The sequence below is a fragment of the Camelus dromedarius genome, chromosome 9, assembly GCF_036321535.1.
Source record: "Camelus dromedarius isolate mCamDro1 chromosome 9, mCamDro1.pat, whole genome shotgun sequence".
In the NCBI taxonomy this organism is placed as follows: Eukaryota; Metazoa; Chordata; class Mammalia; order Artiodactyla; family Camelidae; genus Camelus; species Camelus dromedarius.
The window spans coordinates 44,877,828-44,905,654 of NC_087444.1; the positions used below are offsets into that span (position 1 = coordinate 44,877,828).

Below are 27,827 nucleotides of genomic sequence, written 5' to 3' on the forward strand. Positions count from 1 at the left end.
AAAGAGCTGGAGGCCTGGGGTCCAGCTCCGTCCCTCTCACTTTCCCGCCCAGGCCTGAGGCGGCCGGAGCCGGTGTGGTCGGGTTTGGTCCCCGCGTCCCTCGCCGTGGCGGTGAGGCCGGGTCCGGGGCGCCGGTCTCAGTCCACTAGCCCTTTTCTTCTGAGCCACCGCCATCATGCTGCTGCCTGTGTTCACCCTGAAACTGCGCCACAAAATCAGCCCCCGCATGGTGGCCGTAGGGCGCTACGACGGGACTCACCCGTGCCTGGCGGCCGCTACCCAAGCAGGCAAGGTAACCGCTCCCACCCTCTCCTATCCGCACGGGGCTGGGACCCCAGTAGTCCCCAGGGCCTCCGCGGGCCGCGCCCCTGCAACACCGCCCTTCATTCTCCAACTCCGCCCCCAGCCAGGGTTGCCCGGCAACCGGTCTGTCGTCTGGTTAGCTCTCCATCCTGTGCAGAAATGATGAATCATAACGGGAACGACTTTTCTGAGCAGTTAACGTTGTCTCCAGGCACTTAGACTCAGCCAGTGTTGGAGTCTCTGTGCAGATAAAGAGCTTAGGGAAGAGAAATCCCCAGGAGGCAAAGGGCTTGGATAGGGTTAGAAGTAGTGGCAGACCCCAGATTTGAGCCTAGGGCCTCTGCCTGTCTCTCTGGAACTACCTAGTATGTCACACTGCCTCTCAGAGCCAAACAACTTTACGGAAAAAAAAATTACAAAGATCCCTAACTTAAATTACGCAGATTGCACTTATGATCTTTATCCATGTATATTCGTCTCTTCCTATAATTTATTCAGTAAGTACCTATTAGGTGCTTACTATGTGCCAGGTGCTGTGCAAGGTGTGGGAGTCACAGAGACGAAAAAGGCATGGTCGTTCAACATTCACCGGAATTACTGAACACCTCCTTCGTGCTAGATCTTGGAAATTCACAGATAAAATTGGAGTTCTTACTTTCAGAAAGTTTGTAGTCCAGAAGGACAAGAGACAAGGCAGATCAACAAGGCACTGTGTATTGATGGAGATATGCCCATAATACATGGAGTATAGTGACACCAGGCGTAATAACTTCTAATAGGTACAAAGCCTTATTACATTAAGTATTTCAGGATCCTTTCTATGTTGCCAACGGCAGCAGCATAGCACAGGTTTGGTAGATCCTGGCTCCAGTACCTACTAATTTCATGACCCTGGGCTAGGTACTTAATAACAGTATCTATCACATAGGGTTGTTAAGAGGATTAAGTAAGTTACTACACATCATGTGCTTGGCATCTAGGCAGTGGCTGCTGATTGTTAGCTGTCATTTTCTTTTTATTACTCCCACTTTACTGATTAGAAGTAACGGTTCAGAGGGGTTCAAAGCAATGTTTGAGGCTGCTCAACTGGAAAGTGTAGAAATGAGATTAGAGTGCATGTTCTGTGACCCAATGTGGATTTAATAAGCTAACATTTATAGAATGATTTATAGTTTTCAAGACACTTTCACCTATGTTGTATGTTTTCTCATATGCTACATCTTGGGATGCATAAACAAAAAGTAATGATTCATTTTCATTAAATGGTATATAATAAGAGTAAAGCATTTAGCACAGAACCTGGTGGATAATAATGTTAGTTGTAATAATGTTAGGAGGCACTGACAAATACCAAAAATAAATTCATATGTCTTCTGCTATAGATGCACAGCAGCTAAATAAATGGGCTGAAAAGGTTTCATTGAGGGCTTGCTGTGTGCTGGGAACTGTTCTTAGCTCTGCAGGTACAAGGGTGAATGTGACAGACAAGTTTCACCCCCTTGGAGGTTACCTTTGAGAGAGGGAGCCAGACAGTTAATACACACACACATACACACACACTGTCTCCATAGGAGAGAAACTGAGTAAGGGGATGGGGCTGATGGGAGATTGCTATTTTAGACAGGGTGATCAGATAGGCCTTTGAGAAGATAACTGTGAATCAGAGGTCTGTAGGAAATGAGGAAACAAGCCCTTCAGACAGGTGGAGTAAGTGTCTTCGGGGCTGAGGCATCAGCAAGTGCAAAGGCCTTAGGGTAGAGGTATGTTTGGTGTGTTCCAGGAACGTGGGAAGGCTGCTGGAGTGAAGTGAGGGAAATGGGGAGATAGCTAGTGGCAGGACCATCTAGGGCCGTGGTAAAGACCTTGGCTTTAACGAAGTTAGTGATGAAATTTGGTTTATGTTTTAGATAAAGGGTGACTGGCTGGTGTTGCAACAGAGATGCAGGGAGGTGAGTGTGGCAGCAGGAAGATCAGGCAGAAGTTTCTATGGAAGCCTCTTCATTAGAATGTGACCTAGAATGGGAGGCAGGGACACAATTCTTGGTCTAGGTTTTTGGAGCTGGGGGGAAAAAAAGGAGAGACAGAGAGAGAGAAGGTCCTATGTTCCTTGTAATTGGAATACTTTATGCTCAGAACTTTAAACAAATCTGAAAATTTCTGACCTGATCTTTTATCTTGAGACTTAAAAAAAATTGGTAGTATTTTATGAGCCAAATAATATACAAATATATTCTCTTTTAAAAACAATTAAACATTTCAGGTAAGGCTAAAGCCCTCCTTGACCGTTGGGGCCTGTGTCTCTAGAAACAGGATTTTGTCATTTTCAGTGGGACTCTGTTGTGAATGGAGAGCTGACTTACTGGGATCTGGTTTCTGAACCTGAGCAAGGATAATTTAAAAAGGAGTTTCTTGTAGGATGAACATCAGTGTTTTCCTCTGGATGCTTGTTTCTTCTCAGCATGGAGTTGAGGGGCTTAGTTGGCTTGATATTGTCAGCAGCACCCCCTCAGCTAGAACAAATATGTGAATTTCAACCAGTCCTTTGGCTGAAGGCACTGGGAGTAATCTGTTTGTTGTGTGACTGAGCTTGGCTTTCTCCTTGCCTGTGGAACAGGTGGGTCTCCTGGGCACTGATTTCTGTGTGCAGAGAACATCAGGAGGGGAACTAGGGAGAAACCAGACTCCTGGGATACTTGTTGCTTTTGGCATCAAACCCTAAAGTCTTTCCCTTCCAATAACAATGAATATGAAGTCCATAGGTTATTCCCCCTCCTGTTCTTTCTTAGCATCTCTAATTACTAGAAGACTCTGTAAGAATTCTTTTGTTCAGAGCTATTATAAAAGGAAGTAAGATGTGGCTTGAGATTAGAATCTAGAGCCAGACACCAGGCTTGTGTCAGCCCTGTTACTTATCAGTGGCGAGACCTTGGGAAGGGCCTTAACCCCTCTGACCTCATCTGTATGTCAGGGCTTGTTGTGAGGACCAAATGCAGTAACGTTTGTAAAAGCATATTATTAAGTATAGATAAAGGAGAACGTGAACACAAAATTGAGCAAATACATACCTTTTATACATGTTTATATATTTTTCTACATATTCTATATTTAACCAATCTTCTGAAATTTATTCTTTGTTGAATAGGCTACCTTGTTTATATAATAATTTAGTATGAATCCTACTTAGATTTATACCAAAGGGTGAAATGCTTATTTAAAATTAGCAAATTTTAGAATTAGAAGGGACTTAAGGGATCTTTAGTCCAATTTCCCATCCCTTTTTTTTTTTTAATTGCCTCCCATGGAGCATTTTTCAGAAAATGAAAATTTCCCCAATGAAACTTAAATACCATAGATATACTGTATATCTGGCTTTTTTTTTACTGGCCCTTTGGGGCTCCACAAGCCATTCTAATGTCTCAGATCCCCCCCCCCCCCACCTAGTTACCCATCTTGGGAGCAGTATCACCCCTCTTGAGAATGCATGTTCTAGTCCAGACTTCCTTACAGATGAAGCCCAAGGAAACTGAATGATTTGTGTGGACACTCAAATGATTATATTTATGATTGTTGAAATTGTTAAATTAATCAACCTTGAGCAAATTATTTCTGCCTTACTAGTATAGACTATGAAAGCCTTCAAGAAACTTGATGTGTGTGACTCAGTTTAGGTTTGTGAAACAGATTTACTAACTACCACATTTAAAACTACCAGTTTTAAGGGTTAGGAAGTGAATTTGTTAGACACTTGGATGAAAAATACTAACGGAATTGTTTATTACTCTATTTTCTCTGATGCTGCTGGTATGTAGCAATTTTCATTGTAACTGGTGGCAGCTTCCTATAGGTTGATCAAGAAAAGGCTGGTTTTAAGAGTACTTTAACATCCTGCTAGTGGGTAGTGTATAAGCTGCCCTGATAAGCAACAACTAGATCTTGGCCATTACATTGTTCTTTACAAGGTTAAGAACTACTGGATTTCCACAATTCATAGTGATTGAAAGCTTGCCATGCACAGAACTGTGAATGGGTGTTTCAAGTTTTGTATGTGATTAAAGTGACTTATTTGTTGATAACCTGAGTTTTTAGAAAGATGTATGTTTTTACTTTTTTGGTATTTTAAGGGGATATAATTAACTGTTTTTGTTTCAGGTTTTTATTCATAACCCTCATACACGGAGCCAGCATTTTGGTGCATCCAGAGTCTTTCAGAGTCCCCTGGAGTCTGATGTTTCTCTTCTCAACATTAACCAGGCAGTCAGCTGCCTGACTGCAGGCGTATTGAACCCTGAACTTGGCTATGATGCTCTTTTAGTGGGGACGCAGACTAATCTTTTGGCTTACGATGTCCACAATAATTCAGATTTGTTCTACAGAGAGGCAAGTATACCCCTTTATAACCATAAAGCTCCGATTACCTGTTAATGTTCATGATTTTTTTTATACTTGAAAAAGATCAGGCATTTATTTTGGTTTATTATGTGACTGTTGTAGTACAGTTAAAAAATACGAAGATTTTGCCATTTGCATCTCCTTCATGTACTTGACATTTGTTTGGTCATGGTTGGTAACCACTTGTTAACACTCCAGCTTATCTCTCCTGAGATATATCTGATACTACCGTCTGTCAAGATTTTCCATTGAGAATTCAGCCAACAGCCAGGAAGCCAGCAAACAGGTCTCTTGGTGGCTTTGCATTGAAGTTTAGTATAGTAGTTTATAGGAGAAGCACTTACTGTAGCCTGCCATCTGCAGGCTGTTGAAATTTTAATATCCAAATAATCCATATTTATTATAGAAGAGGTATGGAAGCAAAATAAAAATAACTACCTATAATTTCTTCATTTGGAAATAACACTTAGCTCTTGAATTGATTTATTCAGACTTTTTACTAAGTATTTGTGAGTGGATTTTTTTTCTTATAAGATGGGATCATACTATGTACATGTAGCTTTTACTTTTTTTCTATGACAATTTTATTGAGATAAAATTCATATGCCGTATAATTCACCTATTTAAAGTATACAGTTCAGTTGTTTATAGTTTGTTCAGAGAGTTGACAACCATCATCACAATTTATTTTAGAACATTTTCATTATCTTGAAAGGACACCCAGTACCCATTAGTAGTCACTCCCATTTTCCCCCAACTTCTCACCCTTAGGCAACCACTAATCTACTTTCTGTCTCCATAGATTTGCCTATTCTGGACATTTTACTGCATGTATCATACTTCATTCTTTTTATGGCTGAGTAATATTCCACTGTATGTGTAAATAAAATTTTATTTATCCATTCATCAGTTAATAGACACTTGGGTTGCCTCCACTCCCTGGCTATTACATGTGGCCTTTTTATTCAATAATATATATATTGTGAAGTATTTATATCAAAGTTATTATATATCTGTGCTTTATTCTGGTTGGCTCTATAGTATTTCATTGTGTTAACATATCAAAATTTGTTTAACCCATTCTGTATTGTTGCATATTTATATTATTTCCATAGTTCCTCTGTTATAATTGATAATTTCATAAGCATATATCTTTGCCAGCTTCTCTGACTATTTCCTATGGATAAGTTCTTAGAAATGCAAATTTTTCTTTAGTATTTTTTTATTAAGGTAAAATGTACATAAAGTGAAATCCACATACCTTAAGTGTGCAGTTTGATGAGTTTTGATCCCTGTAATCAACACCCCCTTTAAAAATATAGAACACTTCCATTATTTCAGAAAATATTGTGCCTCATTCCAGTCAATTCCTATTCCCCATAGATTTCTGTCACCTTAAATTAGCTTTCCCTGTTTTTGAACTTCATACAGATGGAATCATATAGCATACAAATGAAATCATACAGAATGTACTCTTTGGTATCTGGCTTCTTTCACTCAGCATGTCTGTGAGAATCATCCGTGCTGTTGCTTTTAGCAGTAGTTCTTTTATGTTGCTGAATAGTATTCCACTGTGTGACTATGTCACAATTTGTCTGTTCTTCTGATGATAGACATGTGGGATGGACATTTGGGTTGTTTCCAGGTTTAAGCAATTATGAATAAAATTGCTATAAACATTTTTGTACTAGTCTTTTTGTGGACATGTTTTAGTTTAGGAGTAGTTGTACCCTTTTACATTTCCATCAGCAATGTATGAGAGTTCCATTGCTGCACGGTCTTTGTCAACATTTGGTGTTACCAGTGTTTGTAATTTGAGCCATTTTAGTAGGCGTGAAGTGGTATCTTACTGTGGTCTCATTTTGCATTTTTCTCGTGACCACTAACATAGAACACCTTTTCTTGTGCTTATTTTTTTGTTTGTATTATTTTGTGAAGAGTTGAAGTCTTTTACCTATTTTTTTATTGGTAGTTTGGGTGTATTATTGATTTGTAGTTGTTCTTTGGATATACTGGGTATAAGTTCTTTGCCAGATTCACATATAACAAATATTTTATCCCAGTATGTGGTCCCAGTATGTGGCTCATTCCAGTAGGTAGATGTCTTTTGATGAGCAAAAGTTGTCGATTTTGATGAAATCTAGCTGATCGGTTTTTTTCTTTAATGGTTAGTGCTGTTTCTGTCCTAAGAAATCTTTGCCTATTCCAAGGTCACCAAGATACTCTTTCTGTGGTTTTGTACAAGACTGAAATCGAGTTTAGGACTGTATTAGGGTTCTCCAGAGAAACAGAACCAATAGGGTGTGTGTGTGTGTGTGTGTGTGTTTGTGTCTATGTGTGTGTATGTATAGAGAGAGAGAGAGAGAGAGAGAGAGAAAAGAGGGATTTATTTTAAAGAATTGGTTCATGCAGTTGTGGAGGCTGGCAAGTCCAAAATTTGCACGGTAAGCCAGCAGGCTGGAGACAGAGGGAAGAGTTGATGTTGAAACTCAAGTCCAAAGGCAGTCTGGTGTCAGAATCCTTCCTTCCTCAGGGGAAGTCACTCTTTTTTTTCTATTTAGGCTTTCAACTGATTGGCTGAGGCCCACCAACATTATAGAGGGTAACTGATTTAAATGTTAATCTCAGGGGGAGGGTATAGCTCAAGTGGTAGAGTGCATGATTAGTGTGCATGAGGTCCTGGGTTCAATCCCCAGCACCTTCTCTAAGAATAAATAAATAAATAAACCTAATTACCTCCCCTCACCAAAAAAAAAAAAAAAAAAAAAAGAAAAAGAAAGGAAAGGAAAAAATGTTAATCTTATCTAAAAAATACTTTCACAGAAACAGCTGGAATAATGTTTGACCAATGTTGGGTACCATGGCCTGGTCAAGTTAACACACAAAATTAATGATCACAAGGATTCAGCTTTACAACTGCTGAGTTAAAAACCTTTTTTAAGTGAGATTTTGCATAGATATTGCTAAATTGCTTTTTAGAAAGATTCCTGTCTTTCCGCCTCCCCCTCAGAATATGAGAGTGCCTGTTTTATCACAGCCTAACCAACAACAGATAGTATTGTCATTTTCCATCTTTGCTAATCTGGAAAGTGAAAAATGACATATTGTAGAATGAACATCTTTCATGTTTGTTGGCTATTTGTATTTCTTCCCTTGTGAATTTCCTGTTTATTTTTGCTTGGATTGTTTACCCTTTTCTTATTTATTTACTTTATATTAACTGTCTTATTAACAAAAACTATTAACTCTTTGTCTTATATATTGCAGTTATTTTTCCCAGGTTATTTTTTACCTTTTAACTTGATTGATTGACCATTTAGTAGTTTTGATTTCTTATGAATTCTTTTCTTTCTTTTATAGCCAATCTATTTCTTTTATAGTTTTCATAATTAAAGACTATGTAAGTAAGGACTGTTTTCCTGTACAGTAAACAATTAGTATTTCCGAAGATGTCCTTGAATCTTCTAAAAATAAATTAAATTATTACACTTACGTACTTTACTCAAGTCTAAGACATTTATTAATTCTGGATGGTGGGTCTATAGGTGTTTGTTTTATTGTTTGTAGTTTTTAGTGCTTTACAATTAAAAAGAGTAGTAGTAAGAGAATTGGGTAATAAGTATTAAAAAGATTTCCATCTGAAATGGTTAAAATAGATTACAAAAGTTTGGCAGTTTTAAGGGCATAAGTATTGATTCTCTAGGGAATTTGGCCTCTAGAACCTGGTGGTCCAAGAGAGCCTGACATTTTCTAGCAGGCTATCGTAGCAGATTAGTGTGGGAGGCCAAGGGCCCGAGTTTATCCTGGATCTCTGATCATCCTTGCATGACCACATAACAGCCCCAGATGCTGTCCTCTGTGGACAGCCCTGGCCTGCCTCTCAGGAGACCATGTGGCTTCTCAGAAGTGATGACAGAGGAATTTGAGTATCCAAATAAAAATAAGGATCTGTGTTAACTCTAGCATGCCTGCGCATCATTGTGTTTGAGAGTTTATGTCTTTTCTTCCTTCTCAGGTAGCAGATGGGGCCAATGCAATTGTGCTGGGGACACTGGGAGACATTTCCTCTCCTCTTGCAATTATTGGTGGAAATTGTGCTCTGCAGGGCTTTGATCATGAAGGAAATGATCTCTTTTGGACGGTATGAAGAACAAAACATTCTCTTTAGTGCTCTTAAACATTTTTACTTTTACTGTTCTTTAGGTCTTGTTTGTTTGTTTTACCACTGACTCTAATAAATAATAAAAACAAAATAGAACAATACATCTAATTCATACATTAGAAAAGAATATGAGTAATTTGAATTCTAAATTGGTGATTTGTATCATTCTCTTTCATGTGGCTCATATGTTTGCATTAAGTGAAAAAAGATGCTATATCAATGATTTTGGTTTTATTTTTAGGTTACTGGAGATAATGTTCATTCCTTGGCCTTGTGTGACTTTGACGGTGATGGGAAGAAAGAGGTATGTGGGGGAGGAGAGACTTCTTTTGCTCAGCTCAGTGCATACATTTTCCCATGACAGTGACGTTAGTATTGAGAGAAGTGTTAGCTTCTTATGGTTGATTTTGGTGCTCTGTTACCTCAATGATGAGCCAACTGGCCTCATTTGTCTTTCTCCTTTCTTTTGAACAATAATTCACTTGTGTCAAGACCTTGATGTTTCAAAGACACAGGACAGGGAGAGAGGGCAGAACAGTTGATGGGATTGCAGTCATATTCCCAATCTTATAACTTGATTTTGATGCTTTGAGTACCTAGTTCTCCATTTTGGCCAACTTTTCCAAGAATCTAAAAGTTTTAGAGATTGGCTCTTAGCCTTTTTAAAGCTATTCTATTGGTAACTCTAGAAATTAGCTTCTTGAACAGCTGGTGAAGTACTGTGTTGGACAGTGACTTACCCTCCACCTGTTCACAGATACTAGGCTCTGGCTTTTGAAACAGGGCTTCCACCTGGAAGCAGACAGACATTGAACCAGGGTGCCTGGTGGAAGAACTTGTTCTGGTAGGGGGTTTAGCCCACGTGACAGGATCTGTAGTAGCCACTTTTTCTTCACTGACCAAATCTTGACATCATTAGAGGGAATCTTTCTGAGCATCACATTACTGGGAAATTGGAACTTTTGAGTGTCTGTAGCAACAAAATAGCATGTAATTTTTTATTTATGGAAATTTTGCTGTGTTCACTTGCTGAAAAAATATGCATGATTTTTTTTTTCCTTTCAGCTTCTTGTTGGATCTGAGGATTTTGATATCCGAGTTTTTAAAGAAGATGAGATTGTGGCAGAAATGACAGAAACAGAGGTAACAAGTGCCACCTCAGAATTATAACCTTGGGTGAGATAGATCAGCACAGTCAGATATAACTTCACAGAGAGCATGGGCATCTTCTCACAACCAGACTGTTTTTGGGTAAAAATTGTGAAGATTAAACAGAGCTGTACATTACAGAGAAAGAAGCATTTAAATATCCTTTATCAAGATATATTTTGAAAAGACTGATTATGTGTTCAATATAACTTTTCTCTATTTAAAGGTATATCTCTTTTAATGAGCTAATACATATTAATAATAATAATGGCAACCATTTATTATGCACCTGATATATGCCAGGCACTTTTCTAAGGGCTTTACATGAACTTCCTCACTTAATCCTACAACAGCCCTATTAGGAAGGTATTATTAATTCTCATTTTACAGATGAGGGAACGTGTTAAACTTCTTTGTTACATTACTTTCATAAGGTCATGGCTATTAAGTGGCGTGGTCTAGATTTGAATCCTTGTGCCTTGTCCTCCACCTCTCTATCATGTGTATTAAATGGGATTGAATATTGAATGAAGGCCATAAATGAGATTTTTATACTTTTCCTCTTTCAAATTAAGTACTTCTGAGGCACATTTCTGTAGGTAAACTTAAAAATTAGATGTTGGAGAACTTGACTAGTTTCTTTGTGATTAGAATTACGCATGTAATTGAACCTGAGATGTTTCTTAAAGAGTTAATTTTTTTAAAGCAGTGTCTAAAGGTTGCTCTTATCCTTTGTAGTTTTGGTATTCTTAGGATATTTATTTGCTGCTGGTCTTCCAGGATTGGGCAAGATGGAAACAGAGAAAAGAATTGGGATATTCTGAATTAAGGAGGGAGAAGAGGATAAAAGAGCAATGGCTTGTGAATTGTTAATGGGTAGAAAAAAAAACCAACAGAAGGAAGTCTTAGAGATCAAAATGGTGGAATTGTGCAAAATTTAATCAGATGATATTTGGAAGTCTGCATTAGAAAAGCTTGAGGGCACTGGCCTCAATACTGACCTTGGCCACTTGTCCTTGCTTCTCGCCACTTACCAAAGCTGTCTGGGAAGGGCAGGCATCTGTTCCCCTAATTACAGAAGGGAGACCAAAAGCAAAGTATGCATATTGGAACATGAAGTGTTATCAATGATTTTAACTAGTTTACCTTTATTATAGATTTTTACTTTTTATATGTTCATAGTTATTATTGTAATTGTAAGCTGATAGTTGTGGATAGAGGAAATTGAAGGGGAGAAATGAGTGCCCAAAGCAGCAATCTGAAGCTGTGTGTCTGTACAGAGAATTCTGTTTGTGTGTGTGTTTAACGTGTGCTCTTCTGGAGAGAAGATCCTTAGCTATCATTAGCTTCTTAAAGGGGGTTGCCATCACGCTGTTACCCGTCCCTACAAAAAAAACCAGCTTGAGCACTGGCCTGCAAGTGCTGTGTCCTGCACTACCATCTCCCTTTCATTCAGATATGTAGCAAATCTTTTTCCGTTTGGTGGGAATCTTTGAGGTTTTGTTGGCTTTCTGTTTATTGTCAGTACTAGATGTGAGGGAAATACATTCTTTGAAACACCTTTTTCCTAAATTCTACAAAAGGACAAGAGAATATGAAATAGAGCAAGAGGTTTGAGATGCCTGTTGATCCTCTAGTCCACAAAAGAAGAAAGTAGTGAACTAATGAAGGACTAAGGAACCTAGGGAATCTGGGGCTAAATTTGTGAAACTGTGGACTTTATAACGTTGTTCGTTTCAGGGCTGTTTTCCTGTCCTCTGGGTTTGATTTTGCTCCTAGTTCAAATGCTTTTTGCACATCAGCAAAATTATAATTAATTTGGCAGTCAAACAGTACTGCCAAAAGAATGTCTTGAGCTAAATAATTCTGGAGTCCTACACAACACTTTGTATTCAGAGTTAAGTGAAGTGGGTGGTTTTATAGAAAAGCTGTGGGTGTAGAGGAAATTACATAACTATTCTCTGCTTTACACAGTTTATTTCCTAAATATCTCTTATATTAATGTCAGAGTTAGAAAGTGGATCTGCAGGATCATAGATATCATTAAGCTTTAGTTTTAACATTGAAGGATAATTTCATTCAGTATCTAAAATTTTATCCTTTTAAGTATGTTAAATCCTCGGATAGTTCTGTAAATATTTTGGTATAATATATGCATTCTGTATATTGTTAGATACATACACAAATCCATGTGCTTGGTTTTCACTTTTCAAAGGATTATATTTTCTTCTAAAAATGTCTTTCATCTCTAGCAAACAATAAATCATATCATAGGAAAGTATACACTTAAAGGATGTTTAATTGTGGGTTTTAACTATATTCAATACATTGTAATAGTCTATAATGAAAAAGAATATGATAAGGAATATATCTATGTATAACTGAATCAATATGCTGTGTGCAAGAAATTAACACAACATTGTAAATCAACTATACTTAAATAAAAAAAGTCTTTAAAATTTAGACTGTAGGAAAAAAATTTAGGCTGTAGGATATTGTAAGTAAGGAAACTAGAATAATCATTAAAGCATTTTGAGTTATTGTGTGTTACGTCTGTTGTATGTATTCCAGATCTTGTGTACTTAGCTTATTCCTCAATTCCTCAATTTTATTATTAAAAAAATACTTTTTTTTGACACTTGCTACAAATGCTTGATCTAAAACAGTAAGCTTTGTGAGTTTATTTAGTTCTGATTATCCAACTCTGAAATAGAAGACACAGATCAAAGAGAAGAGGAATACATTCCCCACTAATGGATTGGAAGTGCATTTAAATCTAATATTAACCCACTTATATAGCAAGGCATGCAATTTTATAAAGCCACACTTTGCATTAAATTGAGCCTTAGTGAAAAGATGTTGGTTGTATCTTTTTCATTATTTTTTGCAGATAATAACCTCTCTTTGCCCCATGTATGGCAGTCGGTTTGGTTATGCCCTTTCCAATGGCACAGTTGGAGTTTATGACAAAACAGCCCGATACTGGAGAATTAAGGTTAGTATGATCCAGCCTCTGATATTCAGGGATTTTATACTTACTGAGAGATTTGTATACTAATTATTGAAATTCCTTTTCAGTCCAAAAATCATGCCATGAGCATTCATGCTTTTGACCTTAATTCTGATGGAGTGTGTGAACTGATAACTGGTTGGTCCAATGGGAAGGTAAGTTTAAATAGTAGAGTTCAAGTATAATTCAGAGTAATAATTGTCTGAGATATATTGGCTGTATGACTCAGAACAGTAACGTGAGAATATAAACTTGAGTTCCTTGGCTGTGCTTTCAGATTTAACTTCTTAATCTTTCCACATTTTTTCTTCCTGCTCTAATTATCAACACTGCAGAGTGAATGGGTATCCTTTTGGTCTTATAAGCCCTATATGGGGGAAAGTCTCCAGGAAAGCTCTAAATCTTTTCTTTGAAGGAATGAGAATCAGTTTAATCAGGTTGATCTAGGCATAGGCAAGTTAAAAAAAGAATTTTTAATAAGCTAATAATGAGCTGTTTGTATAGTTCTTTTCTAATAAATCTTCAAGTCTGACCAAAAGCTTAGAATTAATGGGAAGAATCATGTTACATTGTTTTCCCAGCTATAACTTCAAAATAGAATTTTTTGCTTCTTTCCTTTTTTAACTTCAAATAAGAATTTTCTGCCGTCTTTTGGCAAGTCAGGATTGTCTTGTTAGGACTTCTAAGTAGCTGCGAGGTCTCCATGGATACCATTTGCCCCAGCTCTTTTTTCTGTCAGTTTCCATTGCCTAAAGGAGATCAGCTAATTCCATCTTTTCTTCTTTGGTTTTTCTTTACTTTTGGCCAGTGCCATGTAGCCTTCCTTTGCTCTTGTGTGAAGAGTAGACTCTAAAAAACTGTTAGGTTGGTTCTTGCTTCTCCATTTGGTTTTGTCTTTGGTATGGGTATTGACAATTATAAAGATAGATTATGTAGTTGCTTATTAAGAAACTTGAAAATCCATAAAATGGACTCTATTCTGGGGGAATATGAATTATTATGATTGATCCAAGAATTAGAAACTACTTGACTTGAGAAATTATCAGAAGTCACCTTCAGATCTGACTCTGGACCTAGATTTTTTATAGTTAAATGCTTTCAAAATTTTAAAGAAATTTCTATTATATAATCTGTTTGAGAGCATAAAAAAGATAAGTAAACTACATGGTTCATTACATAAGTAGAAAAACTGATATCTGCACTTAACCAGAATAGCATTAAGGAAAAATATACAGATCCAGCAGGTGAATGCAGGTGCAAAATTACTAAATTAAATGCAATTTAATTGTCAACTATTCAGTTTTAACTAGCCACTTAATTTTGTCTTTAGTATGTCATTTGTTGAGTTGGAGGGTCATCTCTTCCCAGGCAAAACCTTCATGTTGGATAAAGCAAAAAAGTAGAATATACAAAGGAATATAAATTTGTAGCCCTGTTTCTTAGTTAGCAAATGAACCCTCTTCTTTGCTAAATATTGTGGAAATGCAGTGCCAAAGGCCATTAAGTAGCTAGAAAGAAGCAAGTTCAGTTCAGTCTGAGTTAGAAGGTTCTGTTAAAATGCTAAGAGCTTTGGTTAATACAGTCCATTCATTACTTCACAGGCTTTAGCATCCATAATTTTCAGGCTTACATGATGTTGTTATTAAGAGCATGGTATTCTCCAGACAAGGGGTGGGAGCTAGTAGTAGACTATGACCTAAATGGATGTATTTTTTTCATTGCAAAGTTTGGCTCAGAAAAATATTTATGGAAAGACAGAAACAGTGAGTGGCACCAGTCACAGAGATGCTTGCTCTGTCAGATTTTCTGCAGCTAGCCGCTTTTGATGATGCATGTGTTCTTGCTTAGAACAAAGTCATCATTTTAAGTGGTTATCCTCGTTGTTTTGAGATGCATTTGTTTCTGATGGGTTGGTTATTAACTTGCCTCTCTTGGGAAGAGGAGACTCAGGATAGGAGGACTAAGGTACCTCAGTAAATTATGTGGAAGAGGGACTCTTAAAAGGGGCTATTATAAAAGGTTATATGGAGAAAGATTGGGCTAGCTTGGCATTTTTCAAATTTTAGACGTAACTATACTTTATTCATTCACATCTAATGAAGATAAAATCTTTATATAGAGTTAACATTGTCTTCTATACCTCTGTGTGCCAGGCCCTGTTTTAAGTGCTTTACACGTGTTAAATCCTTCAGGCCTCGTTACAACCCTGAGGTGTCGATACAGTTATTTTCCTCGTGTTCTTATTATTGATCTCCAGATGGGAGACCAAGCACAGAATGGTTGAGAGACTTGCCCAAGATCCCACAGATAGTAAGTGGCAGAGCTGGAATCCGAACCCGGGCAGTTTGGACTTCTGCACTATGCTGTATATTCTAAGTGTACTGCCTCTCAGCCAACCCCCTTCTCCAGATGAAATACTGTGTGAAGGCCAATATGTGAAACAGCTTTTGTTTAAAAAGAAAAAGAAGGCATAGCTGACTGAGGTCCCTTGTGGTCCCCTTGGCCTTAGTGGTTATAGGTGCCTTCTGAGAAGGCTCCAAGGAGTACTCTTGAGAACTTGTAGACTAAAGCTGATTTTAAAGCTGATTTCATTTTAAAATTTTGTGTGTTTTTTTTTTTAAATGTAGCATAAGCTATTTTTCAAGTTCTTGTTTTATTTTTAGGTCGATGCTCGAAGTGATCGAACTGGAGAGGTTATCTTTAAAGACAACTTTTCCTCTGCCATTGCTGGTGTGGTGGAGGGAGATTACCGGATGGATGGCCACGTACAGTTAATCTGCTGCTCAGTGGATGGGGAAAGTAAATTGGGATCCTTCAAGTAAATCCTTGAAAAGTCAGATTTTCAATTTGATTGGGTCAGAATACCAGAAAACACCACTGTAAAGTATTTGTGTTGATAGCCTTTCATCCTAATAAATCCTCCTAAGTAGGGGAAATGAGAACTTAGGTTTTAAGAACAGGTGATTGATGACTGAAAAGTAGACCTGGCTGTACTTGGGATATTCCTCAGTCTGGTGAATGTTTTTTCCTCCTGTCAGTCCGGGGCTACCTGCCAGGCACAGCCGAGATGAGAGGGAACTTCATGGACACCAGCGTAGAACAGGACCTGGTCCGAGAGCTGAGTCAGAAAAAACAGAATCTGTTACTGGAACTTCGTAACTATGAGGAAAATGCCAAGGTAAGTCCTAACGTGCAAGGCAGATGAGAGTCTGAAAAGTGGAGAATGGCCAGGAGGACTGGCAGTTTGAAAGAAGGAGAGTTTCAGTGTCTGCCATGGCGTGGGCTCCCCAGCCCACTGGTGGAGGCACGGATTGCTTGGCCTTTCTGCCAGTGTCCACGTTAAGAAGGCATGTATCCTTTAACCTAGAAATTCCACTGCTGGGCAGTTAAACTCTGGAAATGTTCTCATGAGCATTCAAAGACGTTTACCGCACCACTATTTTAGCAGGGAAAAGTCGGAAGGGACTTAAATTTTCATCAGTGGTAGGAAATGTGTGCTGGGAATATTAAGCAGCTTAGAAGAATGAACTATATATATGTGGATTGATATGGAAGGGTAAGGTATTGCTGAGTGAAGGAAATATGAATAGAGTATCTTTTATCTATTTCAGCAACAAATAATATACAAATTGGCAACTACAGAAACTCTGTGTGTGTGTGTTTGTGTGTGTATATGTACATGTATGTACCAAACGGGCTGGCGGATGAGCTGGGGAGTAAGACTTAATTTGTCCTGTCGTGCATAACTGAGTTGGAATGTGATGTGCTAAGTGAATTTCTGTATTTAAAAAAATACAAAAAAATGTAAAAGGCATGCTAGGGTACAGTGGACCCTAACCACAGAAAGGGATGAGGTATTTTCCTTTGGGACATGGCCTGGTAGAGCAAGAGCACTACTGAGGTGAGTCCTCTGAAGTCTAAAGAATCAGATTAATAACATGATGGAGAATCTGTCTTCTGAAGCTGAAATTGACATTAGTTTGCTGTTCTGGTGACCAAGTTGGAAGTGCGTGGGGTGTTTTGCAGGCTGAACTGAGCAGTCCAGTGAACGAGGTGGATGGGCATCGGGGGATCATCCCAGCCAACACCAAGCTCCACACTGCCCTCTCCGTCAATCTGGGGAGTGAGGTGCAGGCTGCCCATGCAGAGTTGGACATTTCCACTTCTAATGGTGGGTTGTTACTTACAGCTGGCGTTTACTGGCACCTGTGCTGTCTTGGAGTGATTCTTGGACTGCTGCCTTCTCTCTTCCCTGCAGACACCATCATCCGAGCAGTCTTGATTTTTGCGGAGGGAATTTTTCTAGGTGAAAGCCACGTGGTGCATCCCAGCATTCACAACCTTTCCAGCTCCATCCGCATCCCAATTACACCTCCCAAGGATGTCCCTGTGGATCTGCACTTGAAAACCTTCGTGGGATACAGAAGCAGGTGACTCTTTGCAAGTCACAGTTCATTTCCAGATCTCACCTAGAGGAGAGCAAAATGTATAGACTTCCCATTATGCCGTGGATTCTCTGGGGCCAGATAAGCCATTTAATGATTTTTCACACCCTGGCAAGGTTTCCCATGATCTCTTATTTTTCTAATTTGAAATCTTTCAAAAAAATAAATGAAGAGTATAAAGTTTAAGATGGTTATTTTCTGGTGATCTCATTTTCACAGAAGTTCCAAAAATACCTTTAATTGATGATTTAGTTTTGGCCTCTAAGACTATAAGGGTCAGGTTGTACCTTTACAATAGAGTTATATATAACCTCAGCTAGTGAAGAAAACCATGAGATTCATGGAGGACAGAAGCCTTTTCACATTCCTTTTAGAGTGTTTTAAACCCTTGGTGCATGCATGTATATATGCAGACTCATATTATCTCTAAATTCCAAACTGCTTTACTATGGGACTTTAACCCCCAAGGTTTTTGGGAAGGGATTTCTTCAATAAAACCCTAAATATCAGCTTGATGACCTGGTAGTGACTTTATTTTCTGGGCCTTGCACTTTGAAGTAACAGTCTACACAGGCAATTCTCTTGTGTTCACATTGGTTGGCCGTAGCACCCAGTTTCACGTATTTGAGTTGACGAGACAGCTCCCCCGATTCTCCATGTATGCGCTGACCAACCCAGACCCTGCCAGGGAGCCACTCAGTTACGTCAACTTCATCATCGCAGAACGGGCACAGAGGGTAAGTATCTGGTTTTTTTCTTTCAACACTTTTGCACTTTAGAATCCTTTGGATATTATTTCATAGAAGGGGGAAGTTACGTGAATGTGTTATTTGGTAGCAGTAAATATGACATGAGTTATGTAGCTTGGAGTTGGTGTATAACCTGTAACACAAATATTGCTAAAATATCTTCCATTTTGGAAAATTATTCAAAAATACTTATTTTGGATAATCAATTCAAAGATTTTTTTTGAATAATTCACAATTGTTTACCTAAGCAGTCCTTAGTTATAGGTGAATTCTTAGCAGTTTTTAATTCCTCTCTTTCTTTTGTTGTGGTCTTAATGTGGTTGTCCTGATCTAGTGTTTCAAGAGGAGCCTGCATCAAAATGGAAATGGGAACATTTTTGGGTTCAAGTACTCCCTTAACTAATTAAATTCTTGGTGGTCTTAGGGAATTCCCCTCACCAGTCAGAGCCCCAGTTTTCTTATCTGTAAGTGAGGATAGTCTTACCTCTCAGGAGGCCCCTGAAGATTACATAATTGGTACAACAGCACTTCGTATAGTTTAAAGGACTAATATCTGTGGATTTTAAGCTTGGCTGGGCTTCAGAAAGCCTCTCAGTAAGGCTTTGTAATCATGTAAATTCTCAGGCCCTTGTTGGCCTGTGAAACTTGAAATTCTATAGGCAGCCCCCTTCAAAAGGCCTCACAGGTGGATGGATCTTATGTGGAACCTTTATTGCAAACCACTGTAAAGTATTATAATTTATATTACAATTTATTCTTTACCTGTAGTGTGGATGTATCTCTGTGTGCTGTGTGTGCATGCATACTTCATTTAAGTTTTTTTAAAGGATGGGATGGAATGATTTTAAACAGGGTGTAGCCACAGAAGAGCTGTTGTGTAAACAGAATTAGCATCATACCCGAACAGTTTCTACATTTTGTATAAGATTATGTCTAAATAGAAAATGCTGCAAAATCATGCATGCTGTGGGACCATACTGTTACTTAAGAACATGTATGAGGTAGGAAAAAGGAGTGTAAATAGTGTTTTCTTGGTAGGAGGTGAAGTATAATTCTTTTTTTTTTTAAACCAAGAGATAAAACTAGAAAGAAGGATAACTCTTAATAATGACTGTACTTTAAAAATGGAAGTTCACTTCATCCTCTTCATCTTTAAGGTTGTTATATGGCTCAACCAGAACTTCCTGTTACCAGAGGACACTAACATTCAGAATGCTCCATTTCAAGTGTGTTTCACATCCTTACGGAATGGTGGCCAGCTGTATATAAAAATAAAACTTAGTGGAGAGGTAATTTTTTACTGTCATGGGCATAGATTTATCATGAAATGTTTACCATTCAGTGTAAAGTGAGATGGGTGACACCAATCCCAAGGTCATAAAACCACATGTTTCAACCTAGTCTGTTAGTGTTATCATCTCTTTCACGGGGATATAACCTAGAACAATGGTTTTCTGCCTCTCTCCCTCCTACCCTTCACCCATTCCTTGGCTAATTTGGGACAGGTTAGGAATACAGACGAGAACAAAACATTTTCACTGTGTCAGTGATTTTGTTTTTCAGTTTATAAGGCAAGAGGATTGATTTTTTTTTTTTTTTTGCCTGCTGCTGGAAGTAATGAATGTGATTTGTAATTTCCTTGAGGGTTAGACCTTTATTTATCACCACATATAAGTTTATGTTCAATAAATGTGTTTAACATGGGGACATTCAGGTACTATTTCAACTAAGTTTGTCTTTAATATCCAAGGATGCTAAACTTATCTTTTTCCCTCTGGATAGATCACTGTAAATACTGATGACATTGATTTGGCTGGTGATATCATCCAGTCAATGGCAGCATTTTTTGCCATTGAAGACCTTCAGGTAGAAGCAGATTTCCCTGTCTACTTTGAGGAATTACGGAAAGTGCTGGTTAAGGTGAGGGCACCTTGTGAATGCATTTCTGACACCATGGTGGTCTAATGACATTTGAAATATTTCTCTTAATGATACTACAGATGAACATGTTACATGATAGTCATGTTTTAAAGAGTTGTTGCAAATTCTTTTTTTTTTTAAACACAAGTATTGGGGATTGAACTCAGGACCTCATGCATGCTAAGCATGTGCTCTGCCACTGAGCTGTACCCTCCCTCAACTTGCAAATTCTTAAAATCCAAATTGAACTAACATTAGTTAAAGGGTTTCTTTTATAAAAGTGAGTGATTAGCTTGTGACCACCCTGCTTTCTTTGTTTGGTTTAGGGGGATACTTTTAAAAACCTATATTAACATTTTCCTTTGCTAGCTCTTCATCTTATCTGTTGTATCTACTTTGCTCTTTGATTTAGTGTTTTCCAACAACCCAAAATCGAAAGAAAAGAGAAAAACAAATATTGTGATTGGCTCACACTTAATAACAACATTCCCATCCCTGATCTCTAAAATGTTACTATGTATGTTGCTTAGGCTCATGATGCTAACAGGTGGAAAGGATTCACATGAATGTCATCTCGAGTGTTGGAGGCAGCATAGACTAATTATTTCATTGACGGGGAGGTGAAACAATGGGAGATAGTTAAGATGGGACAAGTGAACGGTGAAAAGAAAAGGGCCTTGGTATATAGTCAGTCGTGTCTTCTCAATTTTTCCAGTTTTCAATAAGTTTCTGAGGCTTTTTAATTCCTGGGTGTTCACGGTCTCCAGGTGGATGAATATCACTCAGTGCATCAGAAGCTCAGCGCTGACATGGCTGATAATTCTAATGTGATCCGAAGTTTGCTGGTCCGAGCAGAGGATGCTCGTCTGATGAGGGACATGTGAGTATTTACCATGGCTAAGACAGGTGCATGGTTTAAAATGTCAGCAATATGGAGAAACACATCTCAGATGCTACTAGTGGGAGTGTAAGTTGGTGTAGAGACTTTGGAAAATAACATGGCATTATCAGTAAAGTTAAAAATGTGCATAACCTATCACCCAACAATTCTTCCGGTTTATAACCTCAAGAAACATGTACATATAAACCAGGATATTAGTACAAGAATGTTCATAAATGCATTGTTCATAAGAATCCCACATGGAAGCAATCCAAACTAACATCAACAGTATAATTGATAAACTGTGATATATTCTGTATAATGAATACTACATGCAATGAGAATGCATGTGTCTGAATGACATACAACAACATGGACAAACCTTATAAACATTAATGGAGATTGAAACAAGTAAGACTCAAAAGAACATGTACAAAATGCTTCCATTTATAGTTTGGAAACAGACAAAAACTGTATCATTTGGGAAGCATAAATAGATGATAAAAATATAAAGAAATGCAGGGACAAGATTATTATATAAGATAGTATTTTCTCCTAGGGGAGGAGGGACGCTGTTCAGAAAGAACACTTTGGAAAGCTTCTGGGATGCTGGCAATGTCCTGTTTCTTGACCTGGTTAACAAGCATTTGTTCTATGAGTTTTTCTGAGTATGTATTATATCTTATAATAAAAAAAGTTAAAAAATTTGTGCAGGTCTAGCTTCTTGCTAAGATGCAAAATTTATCTTGGCAATAAAATGTACTGAGATGGAGTCAGTAAAATAGTTAACCAATGTCAGATAAATTTATATGTGTATTTTAGAGGTAAGAGTTAGCCTAAGGTGCTGCTTGTTTCTTCCTGAAAGGCCGGAATCATTCGCAGATTGTTAAATTAGTCTTGTGCAGGAGTAAGTGATTTTTAAAATAATTATACTGTTGAAAATTTAAAACACATACAGAAGTAGATTGAATTATGTAATGATTTCCTGTATACCAGCCATTTAGCTTCAATAGTTGTCAGTAGTCATCAACTAAGGGCTCATCTTGTTTCGTCTCCACATTCACCTTCTTTCTCTTCCAGGCACTGTATGATTTTGAAGCAAATTCCAGACATCATATAATTTTAGCCACAAAGACTTCAGAAATGAGTCTTGAAAAAACAATAACCACAATACCACTATCGCACTTAGAAAAGTGTAAAATAATTTCTTAATATCACAAAATATCTAGTCAGTGTTAATATTTCCCCAACTGTCTCATAAATGTGTGTGTTTTAAGTTGTTTTGTTCAAATCAAGATCCAACCAAAGACCAAAGATGATGCACTGAGTTTGGTTGATAAATCTTTTAATCTGTGTGTTTGCTTGCTCACTTTTTCTCCTAGGTCTCTCCTTCTGCAGTTTCCCGTTTTGGATTTTGCTAATTGTATCCTTGTTGTAATGTTTAGTATTACTCTTCTGTCTTCTGTATTTCTGTTAGAATGGTAGTTAGATCTAGAGGATTGATCAGATTCATATTCAGATTCAGTTTTTTGGCAAAAATACTTAATAACTGGTGCTATGTACTTTCATGAGGATGCATGTAATATCTGGTTGTCTCTTTTTATTATGTTATCAGCTGTTGATCTTTGCTGAGATCAATTACTTCTTTTGGTACTTGCAAAATAGTGATATTTTAATTGTTATTTTTTCATATATTAGCTAAAATACTTCTATAAATAATAATATTCTCTCATACACTATATATAAAATAGATAAACAACAAAGATTTACTGTGTAGTACAGGGAACTATATTCAATATCTTATAATAACCTATAATGGGAAAAATCTGAAAAAGAATAGATACATATCTATATATGTATAACTGAATCACTTTGCTGTATCCCTGAAACATTGTAAATCAACTATACTTCAATTAAAAAAAAATTACATTCCCTCACAAATTAATAAATTATTTGGTTTTCTGAGGTACAGTTTGTACTAGAAAAGCAGGCTATTTATTTATCAGCTTTAAAATAATGGGTTGGTTCCCTAGCATCTCCAAGTTGACCAGTGAGATTCTAAAGTCCTTATTAACATATTTAAATCTGCTTCAGTCCATTTCAGTTATTCTTTATGATGGCTCAGTTGTGCTGTCTTTGGCCAGTGGAAGCCTTTTCAGGTTGGCTACTTACCTTTGGACGGGACCCATCAGTTCCATTAGTTTGTTTTCTTGTATAAGATGTTTTAGGCTTATCTGGTGCATATTCTGTTCTGAATCTGGAATCAGCCATTTCTTCAATGCTCGTTCTTTTTAGTGGGAAATGGTACGTAGAGATCATAGTCTGAGCATTAGAGATGCTGATTGCTACTGTGATGGTTATTGATTCTAGCCCTTTTCAATGGATAAAGCTAGGAAATGTATTCATACTATTTCCACTTCAAATTTAAGAGTACAAGCTCTTATTTAACTTTGATATTAAAGCTGTATCTCTTCTCTCTCACATCGAAAATCATGGCTCTAATCACTATCAACATAACTATTGGCTTTATCTTATAGTACACACACAACATTTAAGGATGAAACCAATATTACTATCAACAATATGATTGCCAAAAATGGTGTAAGATTTTTTTTTCTAGTTCTTTGTGTCCTTAGAGTCTTTATGTTTGTTCAAGATATGTTTTTTGTCTTTGAGGAGTGTTTTATGGTTTTCTTCATGTAGATGTCAGACATTGCTGGTCAAGCTTAAGCCTAGGTGTTTTCTTTTTGCAGTTGTAAATAGGATCTTCCACATTGTATCTTTCAACTGGTTTTTTGTTTGTATATATGAACACTGTTGATTTCTGAATGTTGATTTTATAGTCTACTACTTTACTCAGTTATCTTATAGTTTAGTTTTTCCAGATATATACTTGTATTATTTGTAAATTAAAATAGTTTTACCTCTTACTTTCCAATTCATTTTCTTCCAGTTGTTTTCTCTGAGGTATATAAGATTTTCACTTGTTTCTTGCCAAATCGCTAGGGCTCCCCCTTTTTCTCTCTCTCTGGCTTTTTTTTTCAGTCAAAGAGATGTTGCTGGCTTTAGGTATTTGTGCTAAACTTGAGAAGTGACCAGCAACTTCTAAATTCCCCCTTTCCTGGTTTATTTATACTTCCTTTAGAAATTATCAGATGTACATTGTATTTATTTTTTAAAATCAAGTTAGTTGATATATAATTTACAATATATGTGCATAAAATTCACCCATTTTAGGTTTACAGTTAATAAATTTTGGGGAATTTATACACTTGTGTTGCTACTACCACAATCAAGTACCTTTCCTAACCTCCAGTCCCTGGCAACCACAAATCTCATTTCTTTTCCTATAGTTTTATTTTTTCCAAAATGTCATATAAATGGAATCATACAATATGTAGCCTTTTGAATCTGGCTTCTTTCACTTACATAATGCCTTTGAGATTCACCCATATTGTTGCAAGTTATCAACAATAGTTCATTCTTTTTTGTGGTTGTTTAATACTGTTCTGTTGCATGGCTATCCACACTTTGTGCATCCATTCTCAAATTAATTGACATTTGGGTTGTTTCCAGACTTTGGTGATTGAGAATAAAGCTGCTATAAATATTTACATACAGGTTTTTTGCAGACATGTTTTCATTTCTTTTGAATGAATACCTCATAGTAGGATTGCTGGGTTGCATAGTAAGTGTATGTTTAACTTTATAAGAAACTGCCAGTATTATTCTGAAACTTGGAAGATAGCCTATCGCCTTGCTCAGTTTTCCCCACCCTCATATTGTGGGCACGGTAATTCTTGGTTCCTAAATTCAAACAAACCATGGATAAATAACTAAGGAAGGCCACTTACCTTCCATGTATTTGGAAGAAATAAGACTATTTGGTAGAAAATTCTCAATGTTTTCAAAGCAAACTTTAGTATTACCCTGTCTTAATGACAATACAGCTAAAAATCTGGTGTGTGTTCCTTTTTTTTATGTCTAAGAAGTTTGCGTATCTTTTCATTTAAGCCTGCCATATTGAGGTACAGTGGTGTTAAATTTCTACTTATGTACACAGGAAAACAATGAAGAATCGCTATATGGAACTCTATGACCTTAATAAAGACTTGCTAAATGGATATAAAATTCGCTGTAACAATCACACAGAGCTACTGGGAAGCCTCAAAGCAGTAAATCAAGCGATTCAAAGAGCAGGTCGTCTGCGTGGTAAGTCTCTTTGTAGCACTGTATTTTGCCTGTAATTTTGGGGTGAGAACCATTGAAGATGGTGGTAGTTTCAAGAATTCATACCAGGGCTTGTATCTATAAAGATACCTTTCACACTCAGGCTGGTGCCGCTCACTTGAGGTGTAGTCAGCCTGTTTTTTGGCTTTAGTCTGTCTCCAGACTTCAGAAGGAAAGAACACTTTCAGCTCCTTCCCTTAGATCTTGCTGCATCCTCTAAAGAAAAACCTAGTGACATTGACCGAGAGGAAAGCCTTAAATACTCCTGTCAGAAAAAAAGGGAGACGGAAATTTAATGAGTTAAGCGTCCAATTTAAAGTTTAGATAAAGAGCAATAGAATAAACCCAAAAAAGTAGAAATATAGCCAAAGATTTATACCTGGAATCTGTTGTTTTGGGTCAGTGCTTTGACCTCCTTTTAAAAATAATCTTTGCTAGGTGGATATGAGCTTTGATCCTTTTCTGTGAAACTGACTCTTGGTTTCTAGTTGTGAGATGGTCTCTCAGCTTGGTTTGTGATAAATTCCCTCACAAAGGTATCTTTTTTAGGGAATGGAAAGATAAATTAGTTAAATTTGCACTACCTACTTTTATGTTGTTTAAAGATGGCCTCTGATTTATAATTTCATTTTTAATAATCTCTTGGCTTATATGGATTTGGTGCTTCTTCTCACACAGTTGGAAAACCAAAGAACCAGGTGATCACTGCTTGTCGGGATGCAATTCGAAGCAACAACATCAACACCCTGTTCCGAATCATGCGGGTGGGGACAGCGTCTTCATAGGAGAGGAAAGAATGGGTAACGAAGTTCGTAGAAAGTGTTTTTCTGTAAAAATCTAGGCTGGTTTGCTTTGAATCACATCCTGTGAACCCTCGGTGCTGAGAATGAAAACAACCTTGGTGAATTGTACAAATGAAAGACGAAGCATTGCATTTGAAAAGTGTATTCTTTCTATTTTTAAATCAGTAGTACTGTTGTCAATACTAGGTTTGTACGGAGGAAAAGGAATACTTTTGAAACATTAGGGCTTCAAAGTCCTGTTTTTCTGTACATATGTAAAATCAGTTATAGAAACATCTTTTTCCTTGAAATTGTAATTGAATTTGTAATTAAAAATAGATTGTCTACTTTTTCATTAAAATTTAAAGGTGTTGCACTTTGTGTTGACTTATTGTAAAATAACCACCATATCAGAGTTGCATAAAACTGTTTGTATTATGAGGAGAAAAAAAATGGATATTCAATTTGTGTGTATTTTTAAAAACAATCACATCAATTTATTGAATGTGTATTTATTAAGAACTTACTTACAGTAAGAATGTTCTCAACTTGGGGACCATGCTCAAAGATGGAACAAATATATAATACTCTATATAACAAAAATAAGTTTGAAATTTTCAGAGTTGAGTGTGGAGAAATGTGAGTGAGGTCTAATGCAGTTATGGAGGTTTGGCTCAAATTATCTATTCCAGTTTTCTTCTAGTATGACTTCTCTTTCCTGTGAAGAGCGGGAAGCTACAACAGAAATTTCTCCAGTTCATTTTCAGCTGGTGACCCAGGTTTGATACAGCTTCCGTTTCAAGTGCAATCACGTGAGACTTGAAATTTGAACTGAGATAAGTGGGATATTGGGCATGTATCTGATGTAGATGGTAGCAAATGTGGCATGGTTCTGGAGCCAAACTCTTTGTCTCAAGGGTTGCTGATTTAGCAGAAATAGATTCTGGATAGTAGGAAAGGTGGCATGATGTGAGACCCTGAAGTTAGAATGGCAGCTTCCTGATTTGCAAATGAGGTTTCCTAGATGCTGATCCAGAACCGTAACTGTAGCTAATTTAGCAGTAGACTGAGGCAGGCCTGTACATGTATAAGTAATAAGGGGTGCCTCCTGCTTTCACAGGCAGCTTCCTGATCTGGTAGAAGCAGCAGCTACCTTTGGCAGCCTGGTTCTACAGTACGGACTTAAGACTAGATTCTGGAATTGCAGCCTACAGATTTTTATTCAACCACTAAGAATTCTGTAAGCCCTCTGGCATGCGGTAGTCCCTTTATTCAAATTGTCTTGTGAGGAGTCTCTTCTCTGCATCAGAATATTGACCAATATGAAACCCCAAAGAGAATATATGGAACACATAAAAGGAGAGGTTTTTTTTTTTTAATGGCTATTTTTAAAAAAGTAAATCAAGTAATTGAGTTGAACAGGTCTCACATTGCGATTTCTCTTTTAACTCCTAGTTATTTTCTGCTTCTTTCTCTCTGTTCCTCATCTGTTGCTTTACCATTCAGAGGAAAGGTGAGAGAATTTCACCTGTAACATCTGCGAGGAAATGTTCTCTCGAAACGCAGTATCTTACCGCTAGTTTGCATTGTTTGGTTCCTCCTCAACGTGGTGCAATCATCTTAAACTCATTTTCTACTTTGTCTTTAAGTGTACATTATCTTTTTTCCTTTACTTAAAAAAACTCTTACTCCTAAACTTCCTTCTTTTTTGTCCTCATTCCCTTTTATTTCTTTTGAAAGATTGCATTTTTAAAAAATTTGGTGTATTTAAACTAAAACAAAACCAAAAAATAGTTCACCCATTTCTT

The 27,827-nt window shown here is 37.2% G+C and overlaps 1 protein-coding gene across 1 annotated transcript; it reads left to right on the plus strand.

Moving 5' to 3' along the window:
* On the plus strand, nt 1-26,395 carry BBS2 (Bardet-Biedl syndrome 2). The gene is made up of 17 exons (XM_064489153.1): nt 1-292; nt 4,453-4,684; nt 8,712-8,833; nt 9,096-9,158; nt 9,920-9,997; nt 12,894-12,998; nt 13,082-13,168; nt 15,677-15,812; nt 16,052-16,191; nt 17,040-17,184; nt 17,272-17,443; nt 18,066-18,195; nt 19,365-19,496; nt 19,990-20,127; nt 20,895-21,007; nt 25,071-25,219; nt 25,916-26,395. The coding sequence occupies exons 1-17, from the start codon at nt 176-178 to the stop codon at nt 26,020-26,022; spliced, it is 2,166 nt and encodes a 721-aa protein (XP_064345223.1). The 5' UTR covers nt 1-175; the 3' UTR covers nt 26,023-26,395.
* The last annotated feature ends 1,432 nt before the right edge of the window (nt 26,396-27,827 follow it).